Source organism: Carcharhinus amblyrhynchos, chromosome 25 (assembly GCF_965287045.1).
Source record: "Carcharhinus amblyrhynchos chromosome 25, sCarAmb.v2.hapA, whole genome shotgun sequence".
Classification (NCBI taxonomy): Eukaryota; Metazoa; Chordata; class Chondrichthyes; order Carcharhiniformes; family Carcharhinidae; genus Carcharhinus; species Carcharhinus amblyrhynchos.
In genome coordinates, this window is record NC_137348.1 from 40,849,091 (window position 1) to 40,862,010 (window position 12,920).

Here is a 12,920-nt window from a genome sequence, read left to right on the forward strand (position 1 = left end):
GTTTATAAGATGATGAGGGGGATTGATAGAGTGGACGTGCAGAGACTATTTCCTCAGGTGGATGTAGCTGTTACTAGGGATCATAACTATAAAGTTCATGGTGGGAGATATAGGAGGGATGTCCGAGGTAGATTCTTCACTCAGAGTGTGGTTGGGGTGTGGAATAGACTGCTTGCTGTGATAGTAGAGTTGGACACTTTAGGAACTTTCGAGCAGTTATTGGATAGGCATATGGAGCACTCCAGAATTATTGGGAGGGGATAGCTTGATCTTGGGATGGGATATAGCTTGCTACAACATTGAGGGTCAAAGGGCCTGTGCTGGGCTGTTATGTTCTATGTTTTATGTTCTATGTAATGTTTTTCATAACCTGAGTCACTCACTCGTTGCAGTTCGATTTGCGTCACCTGAACAGTGACGTGTTAATCGCAGTACTGAGTTAATCAATGTCCTGGCTTGTATGCTTTCAGTAAACTTTAACCGGTTTCCTCATTAGTGTGTCAGCAGATGACAGTGGATGTAGGGACCTTGCAGCAAGTTTGACATTTGTTTGTCATATAACAGGCAACCATGAATAGTAGCACTTGGGTGAGTAGGATTCCAAAGAACTGTTTGCTGTTCAGCCATAATGAACTCTTGAGATATTGGATAGTGTTTGTGGAAGCAATGCATCTTCAAACTGTTGAACTGCTTTATCCGTGGCAGAGATTGTGTGTGGTGACTGTACTTGAATAGGTTCTATATATAAGCCAGGGAGGGTGTTGTACGTATTCAGAGAACACCTCTGTGTCTTAGCTGTATCGAGGGAAAGGAGCTGAATTCAACTCCAGTGGATGTGAACATGAATTTTTCAGCAACAGTACTCCTTGTTATTCCTCAGTTGAAGAATAGTATATGTTTGTTTGCATGTTTGACATCTTTCTTACATGTGCTGGCTTTCAGCTTTGATAGGCACTTGATATCGGAGGAGGGGAGTGGAGAAATCTGGAGTTCTGTCCTGATCATTGTTATCAAACAAACTGTTGAACTGTAATCTCTTGGATCCAGTAGGCTTGTGGGTGTGTTCTTGCCTTTTGTTCTCTTGTTAATTTGTTAAAACAAACAAGACTTTGTGGAAACTTAATCTTTTGTTAAGCAGGACAAAATAATATCACCTATCCTGTCCTGCATGTGCCTTGCACCATTCTCATCTCTGCAGTATTCATGTCATCCCTTTTATTTGCCATCGTTCTACTGAATTCTAAATCTTGAGCATGCTAACTATACGTGATAGCTGCATCTTCTCTCTCCGTGGCCGAGATCCAGTGTGCTCAAGGACTCTCCTGCTGTGCAAATGATCTCTTCCCTCCCCACCCCTATTGGTTGTTCCATTAAGTTAAATTATGATCATCACTATAAAAAGGGACTGTATAGTTTGCTGGTCAGGACAGTGGAGTGCTGTGAACACCTCTGACTGCTGAATACCAAGAGGGGTTTATGTATAGTGAGCAAGGGGAAAAGGTGAGCAGAAAGACTGATCCTAAATACAAACGGCATTAGATTATTGGAAGCGTTAGAGGCACATATAAACTTGATATTCTGGGGAGAAAATAAGGTAGAATTCTCACCAACAAAACACTTAAGCAAATTGGCTGCAAATTTCATGACCCTAAGGACCAGAAATCAAGTGGGAAATGACTGATCTGTTCGTGGTGGTGATTGTAAGCTGACTGTTGTTCAGGACACCAGGGGAGCATCGTATCAGCTAAGTTCCTCTGACCAGGTGGGTGTGGATTGGCTTAATGTTTGCACACGTTCCAATGTAGCTCTTCTTTTCCGTTCTCTCTCCCTCTTTCGCGTGCTAAGTCTTTCCCTTCCGTGAAATAGCTGCAAGAAAGAAAGTGCTTGTGTCCCAAAATGCTTTACTTTTGAACTGTCATGTAGGGAAATGTGGCGGCCAATTTGTATGTGGCAAGATCCCACAAATAGCAAACTGGACAGGGATCACTTGTTTCTTTGGTTGAGGGATAATGTAACACGGGCACCAGGATACTTCTCAATGCCGTGGAATCCTGTTTGTATTTTTTTTTATTCATTCGTGGGAAATGGGTGTCACTGGCTGGCCAATATTTATTATGATGTGGGTATGCCGGCGTTGGACTGGCGTAAACACAGTAAAAAGTCTGACAACACCAGGTTTTAGTCCAACCTATTTATTTGATAATATACTCACTAGCTTTCGGGGTTACCCCCTTCGTCAGGTGACGAAGGGGGTAACCCCGAAAGCTGACGAAGGGGGTAACCCCGAAAGCTAGTGAGTATATTATCAAATAAATAGGTTGGACTAAAACCTGGTGTTGTCAGACTTTTTACAATATTTATTACCCACCCCTAGTTGCCCAAGGACAGTTGGGAGAATCAACAGCCCTTGGGCAAATAGTTTGTATAGTTGGGGCAAGCAGCAGATTGCTTTAGTATCTTATCTCTGACACTAAAACATTATCTCAGCACTGTACTAAAGTATCAGCTGAGATGACACGCTCAGATCTAGGAATTTCAACCCACGACTTTGAGTTGACATTTGAGAATTTTACTGCTGAGAGTTGAAAGTCCAGATGAAGCTACCCTGTGAGTTTACATAAAGTGATGAAGGGAACTCGTAAATGATACTTTAGGCCAGCTCCACGTAGAAACTTTAGCAAAAAAAAGTACTGGAAGGGACTTTAATCTAGAAATGGAGAAGGAAGAGGAATGAATTTATCTCGCCTAAAGAACTGCAATATTTGGGGAAAAAAAGATAAAAAAACAAATGACCCACAAATCTTCTATTTAGTGCTAAAGGTGCAATTCATGTAATTTAAGGGTGTTTAGTGTTGTCTAAGTTGGTGCACCCCTGTTGTGATCTGTAGATATTGAAATTATTTTTAAGCAGAAGGTGGACCTTGGACCACTGGCATTGATCCACATCCTTAATCTTATGCAATTAACTTTATTTGCAGCTATCAGAAACTTATTTTGGTCTGGACTTGTATGCATTTAGGCAATTCATTTTTGGTGTTATAGCATCATAAATCTCGTGATCAGCTCATCAAATCTCGGCAGTGCTGCTGCGAGTCATCTTGTCTTATCATCTTTGCTATTTATCATTCTCAAGTAACTATCTGATTACAATTTAAAAAGTTGGTGATATTGTCAGAGACCCAGACTAATATTTTTAGGACCAAGGTTCAAATCCCAGCATGGTAGCTGGTGGAATTTAAATTCATAAGAACATAACACAAGAACATAAGAAATAGGAGCAGGAGTAGGCCATCTAGCCCTTCGAGCCTGCCCCACCATTCAATAAGATCATGGCTGATCTGTCGTGGCTCAGTTCCACATTCCCGCCCTCTCCCCATAACCCTTAATCCCCTCTCTTATCAAAAACCCATCAACCCGCGTCTTAAAAATATTTAGCGAGGTAGCCTCCACCACTTCAACGGGCAGAGAATTCCAGAGATTCACCACCCTTTGAGTGAAGAAGTTCCTCCTCAACTCCATTCTAAACCGCCCCCCCCTTTATCTTGAGGCTGTGCCCCCTAGTCCTATTATCCTTTCTGAGCAGGAAGAGTCTCTCCACTTCTATCCTATCCATCCTATTCATCATCATATACGTCTCAACGAGATCTCCCCTCATTCTTCTAATTCAATGAATAACATGGAATAGGAAAGCTAGTCTTAGTAATGATGACCATGAAACCATTGTCAATTATTGTAAATACCCATCTGGCTCACTCATGTCTTTTAGAGAAGGAAACCTGCCATCCCTGGTATGGCCAACATGTGGACTCCAGACCCACAGCAATGTGTTGGATTCTTAACTGTCCTCAAAAATGATGTGGCAAGATACTCTCTTCAAGAGAAGTCAGCAATGGGCAACAAATGATGGCTTTGCCAGCAACACCCACATCCCATGAAAGAATTTGTGAAAACTGGAGAATTCCACATTTTTTTTAGAACTTCTCCGTTAAAGATTCTGGATAAAGAGGCAAAAGGATCCACGGACACAGATACACAAATCGCAGTAATAGCACAAATTAAAGCCATTTTTTTAAATCGCAAGCAAAGGACTGGGACTCGATTCTCAAGGAATAGAATTGAGAAGCAGAGAAATTATTAATATTTGCACAGAACCTTGGTTAGGCAATGCTTAGAGCACAACACGGGGCAACATAGTAGCACAGTGGTTAATACTGCTATGTCACAGCACCTGGGGCCTGGGTTCGATTCCCAGATTGGGTCACTGTCTGTGTGGAGTTTGCACATTCTCCCTGTGTCTGCATGGGTTTCCTCCCACATTCTGAAAGATGTGCCGGTTAGGTGCATTGACCCGAACAGGTGTTGGACTCTGGCGACTAGGGGAATTTCACACTAACTTCACTGCAGTGTTAATGTAAGCCTTACTTGTAATAAATAAACTTTACTTTAACTTTTACACTTTTCACAGCCCTGGCCTCCATATTAGAAAAAGGATATAGAGGTGCTGGTAAAAGTGCAAAAGCAATCAAAGGTGATCCCAGAACTGAGGTTATAACTGCCAAGAAAGATTGAACAGTCTGTGACTCTCTTAGCTAGAAAAGAAAACATTGCAGTGTGACCTAATATGGCTCTTTAAAATTATGAATGGGTTAGATAGAGTAGACGCAGGGAGGATGTGGGGGAGCAAAAACTGAGAATCGTGAATACAAGATAGTCACCAATAAATCCCAAAAGGGAATTTGGGAGGATTTTTTTCAAGCGGAGAGTGATTCATATATGGAACTTGCAATCAGCAGAGTTGTTGAGGCAAAAATAATGGATGCGTTTAAGAGGAAGCGATTAGATAAACACAGTAAAATCCCAATGGGTCAAATCTGCCCACAAATTCGAGTTGAGCGGAAAATCTCGGTAATCTTCTCCTTAGTGTGCTGTTCTCTGATGTGTGCCGTAGAGTTGACCATGTCATCAATGCAATCAAACATGTTTTCTGCGCTTTTGTGCGGCATTGCAAAATCCTGGAGCATCGCCAAGGTGAGGAGAACAGGGTGAGTGGGCAGGCATTCATCTTTTGGGTCATCGACTCCTAGGGTTCCAAGATATTATGCTGTTGTGGTCTGACTCCGTGCTGAATGGTCGCTGATATCCTGTGACAGGTTAAGACCAATCTGGCTAATTTGGCTAACTTCTTTCTCTCATAAGGTGAGAAGTGGGGATGTTCCCTGATGATTGCACCGTTTGTGACTCTTCGTAAACAGTATGCCAGTGTGCAACAAAATCTGGACAAGATTTGGGCTTGGGCTGCTTCAGTATCTACGGAGTTGCGGATGGTGTTGAATTGTGCAGTCAACAGCAAATATACCCACTTCTCACCTTATGATGGAAGGAAGGTCTTTGATGAAGTAGCTGAAGATGATTGGGCCTAGGACACTAACCTGAGAAACTCCTGCATTAATGTCCTGGAACTGAGATGATTGATCTTCAGTCTTCACAACCATGTATGACTCCAAGCAGCAGAGGGTGTTCCTCCTGATTTCCATTGACTCCAACATTGCAAGAGCTCCTTGATGCTATATTTGATCAAGTACTGCCTTGATGTCAAGGGCAGTCACTCTCATCTCTATTGAGATGACTATCAATCCGGATACTCAGCTAATGTTTTGGGGACCCGGGTTCGAATCCCACCACAACAGTTGGTGGAATTTGAATTCAATAAAAAGAATCTGGAATTAAGAATCTACTGATGACCATGAAACTATTATTGATTGTCGGAAAAACCCATCTGGTTCACTCGTCCTTTAGGAAAGTAAATCTGCCATCCTTAACTGGCCTACATGTGACTTCAGAGACACAGCAATGTGGTTGACTCTCAACTGCCTTCTAAACAAGGGCAATAAATGCTGGCCAGTCAGTGATGCCCTTGCCCCACGCATGAATTAAAAAATTAACCTCTGGAATTCAGTTGTTTTGTCCATATTTGAATCAAGGCTGTCATGAGGTCAGGAGCTGAGTGACCCTGGTGGAACCCAAACTGAGCATCAGTGAGTAGGTGGTTGTTAAGCAAATGCTGCTTGATAGCACTGTTGAAGACTCTTTCCATCACTTTACTGATGATTGAGAACAGATGAGGCAGATAATTGGCCAGGTAGGGTTTGTCCTATTTCTTATTTACATGACATACCTGGGCAATTTTCCATACTGCTGGTAGATGCCAATGTTGTAACTGCACTAGAGCAGCATGGCAAGGGATGTGGCAAGTTCTGGAACACAAGTCTTCAGTACTGTTGCTGGAATATCGTCAGGGCCCTTGTCTTTCCAGTATCCAGTGCCTTCAGCCATTTCTTGATATCACATGGAGTGAATCAAATTGGCTGGAGGTTGCCAGCATTACAGATGTCAATCTTCCAGAGAAGGCAAAGATGGATCACCTACTTGACACTTCTGACTGAAGATTGTTGAAAATACTTCAGCTACTTTTTTTTGCATTACTATGCTGGGCACCGCGAGGATATTTGCAAAGCCCCTTCCAGTGAGATTTTTAATTGTCCATTACCATTTGAGACTGGATGTGATAGGACTGCATAGTTTAGATCTGATCCATTGGTAGTAGAATTGCTTGGCTCTCTACATCTGGGTGCTGCCGTTGACTAGAAGCAGAACTGCTATATAAATGTTATTGCGACAGAAGCAAGTTAGAGGCTGGGAACTCTGTTGAAAATAACTCCCCTCTTGTCTCCCCAAAGCCTATCAATTATTTACAAGGCCCAAGTCAGGAGTTTGATAGAATATAGTGTGCTTGCCAGGATCAGTGCAGCTCCAACAACACTCGAGAAACTTGATACCATCCAGGACAAAACAGCTTGCTTGATTGGCACCCCATCCACCACTTTCAATATCCATTCCCTCTACCACATCAGACAGGGGCAGCACGGTTTACTGTTTGCAGCAACTCGCCAAGGTCCTTTCAAAGCAAAGGACCCCTACCACCTAGAAAGACGAGGGCAACAGGTGCATGGAACACCACCATCTGCAAGTTCTCCTCCCAGCCGTACACCATCCTGACTTGAAACTATATCACTGTTCTTTCACTTTGCTGGGTCAAAATCCTGAAACTCCCTCCCTAACAGCATTTACACCTGGAGTGCAGCAGTTTAAGAAGGCAGCTCACCAACATTTTTCTGAGAGCAATTAGAGGTAGGCGCTAAGAATGCTGGCCTAGCCAGCGATGGCAAAATCTCTAGAAAGAACAAATACTGATAGGGATGGACTGTTAAGAACAAGGGCCTCTTGCAGCCAGAGATCCAGGAGTAGTAGCCAGGCATCCATGTGTTGTGTTCATTGGAGGTGAGGTAGTGCTTGGTGTAGATTAGGGTATTGTCAGTACTCCACGAAGCTGGTCAGAGCATTGGAATAGTTGACGCTGAAGGTGGGAAAACATGGATGACCATTTCAACACAAATAGACTGATACAGGGAGAGGCGAGGATAATTTTTACAGAAGCGAAGGTCGCTGAGTTTGTAGTGAAGAGGAAACGCGAAGGATTAATTACTTCTGTGGGGCCCAGCTCCCTGTAGCTATCGGGAAGAGTGCTAACGTATTCTAATACTGATTCCTTAGGAATATCTGCTGCATTGTGCTGTCTGCCTGCAGGTGTGCATTTTGTTTGTTCTTCAGAGCAGGCACGCTTAAGGAATGTGGTTAAGCTTTAGTGTCAATATTTATTGAAATGAGTTGTTAACTGTCTAACAATTCACGTAACTACCCTGAAATCTTTCACTGTGAAGGTTTCGTGGACTTTGGTAACTTGTATAGTGATATGCTGTGTTCTTATCAGTCTCCAAGGCAAACCTGCTCTCTGTGCTCCTGGGTCTCATTTTTGAGGAAAGAAGGTGATGGGTCAAGGCCCATTGGATAGAGACACAGAGTGGGAGTTTGAGCCAAGGCCCATCAATAGTATAATGATAAAGATGTTGTTGAATGGGGAATGAGCCAAGCCCAGTAGGGCATGGATACAGGTGTTCAAAGCCTTGAGCAGGGGTGTAATCTAGAATAACCTAATCACGCACAAAATGAGGGACATTTTCTGCTCAGTGAAAAAAATTACATGTTTAATTTACAAGTGTAAGGAAGTGGCAGAACATGGATTGTGATCCTTTTTTCTCTCAGCATCCTCACTGTGTTGGCATCAAGTTTGATTCCATTAGCTGTCTTGCTGTTAACTGCAGTTTAAAAATATGAATGCCCAGTCTACCTATTCAGAGGTGTTATATATTTAACTGGTTGCATGATATCTTTAAGAGCTGGTCACGTTATTTGATGGTGATGTCATTTGTGACATTTCACAGGCTCCTGCTTTTATTTTCAGTTTCTATTCTGTGTAGTGCAAAGAAGATCTGTAAAATTTGTTGTTATAAGTTTGAATCTACATGTGCAAATGACATCTTTTTGTTTAAAACCCACAACCCCTTACCTAGTCAGCACATTACAAAAAGAAAATGGGCAATAATTCAGGATTTTGTTTCATCAAGAACATCAAGATAAAGTCCTAAGTAGAAGTAAAAACATTGTTAGTCCTCACACTTTAAATATTAGAAGACTGGGAAAGGCAACAACAGGATTAAAGATTGAACTGCCAGTGAAGAAAGCTCAAGTAAGAAAAAAAAACTCTGTGCTTTTAAGATGAGATTGCCGGCAGTATCTGGTATATTCGGGAAGAAAAGAAATCATAGCATCATAGAAACCCGGCAATGCAAAAAGAGACCATTTGGCCCATTGAGTCTGCACCGACTACAGTCCCTCCCAGGCTCTACTCCCATATCCCTACATATTTACCAGCTAACTCTCCTAAGCTGCGCATCTCAGGACACTAAGGGGCAATTTTAGCATAGCCAATCAACCTAACCCGCACATCTTTGGACTATGGAAGGAAAGAGGAGCACCCGGAGGAAACCCACACAGACACGAGGAGAATGTGCAAAACTCCACACAGGCAGTGACCCAAGTTGGAATCAAACCCAGGCTAGTACTACCAAATCTACCAAAACTAGTGCTGCAATGTAAAAGCTCTTGAGTTATCATAAAATCCCTACACTGCAGAAAGAGGGTATTCAGCCCATCGAGTCTGCACCAGTTCTTACCCAGGCCCGGTCCCCATAACCCCACTAATCTCCCTAAACAATAGATATATTGGGACATCAAGGGGCAATTTAGCATGGCCAATCCACTTAACCTTTACATCTTTTGACTGTGGAGGAAACCAGAACACTCAAAGCCACACAGACACTGGGAGAATGTACAGACTCCATACAGACAGTCACGCAAGGACGGAACTGAACCTGGGTCTCTGGCACTGAGGCAGCAGTGGTAGATATCCGTATGTCAGTGGAAGCATGTGTGCTCCTGTGATACTGGAGATACTTGGTTGTGCTGTAATCTGTGAACTTGTGTAATTTCCTTTGCAAGATGGGTAGGCCCCATAAAAAATTATCAGTAGGACATTTTTAATAGTTTGAGTGCAGCTCCTTCTCTGGGCTGGGCTAGTTTTTCTGACAACCTTCCATTAATTTCTTCATGATCTTCAGCCTGATGGTAGGCTGACTGGTTTAGAGCCTGTAAAGAAACCATGCAAACATTAAGAAGATATTAATGCTAATCCTGACCTGCCAAAATAAACCATTTTATATCCATTGACCTTCAACCTGCTGTTTATTCTTCACCTGTATTGTCTCTCCTACTTATAGTCACGAGCTTTTAAACTTTGTTTTGTTGCCAATCTCCTTTTTACAAGAGCGACCTTCTGTGTAACGCAGAGAACCAGGGTGCAAATATATGGGACTAGCTATACTTAAATGTAGAAGGAACTGGAAGGGCGTTAGCAGCAGTAGGAGTGAGGGCAGTGGTGGGGTTGTTTAATGGGGGTGGGAGGTTTCTGCTGTGGAATATTGGTTGAATGTGATGTGAGATTTGAACAGGGTTATACAGAAACACAGGTTGCATCTGAATGAGCAAGCTTCTAGTTACTGGTGTGAGTCGAACTGGATGGTCTCAGCCTTGCTAATGTCGAATTGAAGGAAGCTCAGTAATAGCCCATGGAGCAAACATGCTTGCAGTAAACATGTTCTGCACACTAAAGTTATACGATTCACAGCATAACTTTCAGAATGGTTGATTTAGTTTTCTTCGTGTGGTTGCAATTGCTGATGTGGAGACGCCAGCATTGGACTGGGGTAAACAAGTAAGAAGTCTCACAACACCAGGTTAAAGTCCAACAGGTTTATTTGGTAGCAAACACCACTAGCTTTCGGAGCACTGCTCCTTTGTTGCAAATGCTGGTCAGAGAAGGTTACAAATTTAAGTTCTCCAAATGAGCGAGAGCTATTTCTGGTAACTGCCCCAGGCTTTCCATCGTTGAATACATCCTTTCACTGTATACGTGGAAGTGCAAACAAGCCAACTCCGCAAATCTGTTTTATACATTTGGCTGCCAGTACCTAGCTCTGCAATTTAATTTCCTGCTGATTACCTCTGGAACAGTGCCCCAGCTTGGTGAAGATTTGTTTTTAAGTGACAGGCTGGGCATCAACAGAGATCACAAGTGATGACCCGTGTTGTGAGACCATAACCGTAAAGGTTACCAGAAGCAATAAAGCAGACTGGCAGAACTTGCTGCCGGAAAAAGTGTGGATAAAAGTTATTTCTCTCTACAGTCCCAAGATAGACTCTGACCATTTGTAAAGCCTTTTTTGCATGACGGGAACGGACTTGCATTTTTATGCCTCCAAAAGTTCAGAGTTGTATAAATGTATGCGGAGAGATGTGTGAACAGTTAATGTGAAGCAGAAACTCCTTCCTTGAGGTTTATGCTTTGAGCTGCCCAGTATTTGGCCACTGTGGCACATTTGGCTCAGACAGATTTTAATCCTTGAATATGAGATTTGTTATGAAGCACAAAAATAGATTTTGGAACTGACTTAATGTGCTCCAATTCTTTTCCCTACACATAAGTGAGGAGCTCTAAATGTTGGTTAGATTTTATTGGTTAAAAAAGTACAATATTTCTTACATCATAAGCACAAGACCATGGCCAGAATTTTACCATCCCGCCTACCATGGGAATTGGCGTGGGCAGGCAGTGGAATACGGAAAGATCAGTTGACCTCGGGCGGGGATTTTATGGTTTTAGGACGAGCGAGGCCATAAAATCCCACTTATCACTTAGAGAAGTGCGAAGATGTGCTGTAGTGATCTGTCTATTTTTGGAGCATCAGTCTGAGAGATGATAAAGTAAAAATGAAAAGACTTGCATTTAGAAAACTCCTTTCCCCATACACAGGGTTTCCTAAAGTTCTTTGCAGTCAACGCAATACTTATTAAATGTCGTCACAGTTATAATGTAGGAATCATAACAGTCAATTTCAGGATGTGGAGATGTTGGCGTTGGACTGTGACAGTAAGAAGTCTCACAACACCAGGTTAAAGTTCAACAGGTTTATTTGGTAGCACAAGCCACTAGCTTTTGGAGTGCTGCCCTCTCATCAGGTGAGTGGGAGTTCTGTTCGTTAACAGGGCATATAAAGACACAAACTCAATTTGGAAAATAATGGCTGGAATGTGAGTCTTTACAGGTAATCAAGTCTTAAAGTTACAGACAATGCGAATGGAGAGAGGGTTAAGCACAGGCTAAAGAGATGTGTATTATCCCCAGCCAGGACAGTCAGTGAGATTTTGCAAACCCAAGCAAGTCGTTGGGGGTTACAGATAGTGTGACACGAACCCCAGATTCCAGATGAGGCCATCCCCATGTGCGCAACTTGCCTATCGTTCTGTGCTCAGTGACTCTGTGTTATCGTGTGTCATGAAGATCGCCTTGGAGAACGCTTACCTGAAGATCAAATGCCTGTGACTGCTGAAGTGTTTTCCAACAGGAAGAGAACTGTTGCCTGGTGATTGTCAAGCGATGTTCATTCATCCGTTGTCGTAGTGACTGCATGGCCTCCCCAATGTACCATGCCTCAGGACATCCTCTCTGGCAAGGTATCAGGTAGACAATGTTGGCTGAGTGGCAAATGTATGTACCGTGTACCTGGTGGATGGCGGTCTCAAGTGAGATGATGGCATCCGTGATGATGATACGGCATATCTTGCAGAGGTTGCTGTGGCAGGGTTGTGTGGCGTCGTGGTCACTGTTCTCCTGAAGGCTGGGTAGTTTGCTGCGGACAATGGTCTGTTTGAGGTTGTCTGGTTGTTTGAAGGCAAGAAGTGGGGGTGTGGGGATGGCCTTGGTGAGGTGTTCGTCTTCATCAATGACACGTTGAAAGCTCTGGAGAAGATGTTGTAGCCCATTTCAGCACAGCAGGATCCCACAAACAGCACTGATTGATGACCAGATTTTTTGATTGTCTAGGACTCTTGGAATAACTTCTGGGCTTCATATTGAGTTCAACAACTTCAGATCATAATTCTCTGTCCTATTTTTGATATTTTTCCCTAGTGAGTGTTTATATCTTTTTCTCATGTTTTGCTATCAGACATCATTGATCCGTTTTCTGCTACTTAGCTTTCAGACAGTACTGTGCTTAAGTCTGCTATTAATGCATATTTTGGATCAAAGCTTTAGTCTTTAATGCTATCATTAACACTATGCTTGTCTTGTATTCCATGACATCTTTGTCATTTCATCTCTTTTGCACTCCAACCTATCCTGATCTTCTATTCTGCTCCAACAGTGTAAAATCCATCACATTTCTACCCCCCTAGTTCCAAAGAAGATTCATATTAGACACAAAACATTAGCTCTGTTTCACTCTCCACAGATACTGCCAGATCTGCTGAGTAGTTCCAATCTTTCTGTTTTTATTATTGGGATTACTCCCTTGCCACTCTTCAAACTCAGGAGTAAGCCGTTCAACCCATCAAGTCTGATCTGT

General features: G+C 42.7%; 1 protein-coding gene across 2 annotated transcripts in view; it reads left to right on the plus strand.

Annotated features, from left to right (window-relative positions):
• Positions 1–12,920, plus strand: part of slc31a1 (solute carrier family 31 member 1) — a 58,094-nt gene that overhangs the window by 23,282 nt on the left and 21,892 nt on the right. The window contains exon 1 of one of the 2 annotated variants that reach the window (XM_080212089.1): positions 502–588. The exons of the other annotated variant lie outside the window; for it this stretch is intronic. Coding sequence (XP_080068215.1) covers positions 571–588 — 18 coding nt within the window. The 5' untranslated portion in view covers positions 502–570. Of the gene's footprint in view, positions 1–501; positions 589–12,920 lie in introns of those variants that run through there. 2 annotated transcript variants of the gene reach the window in all.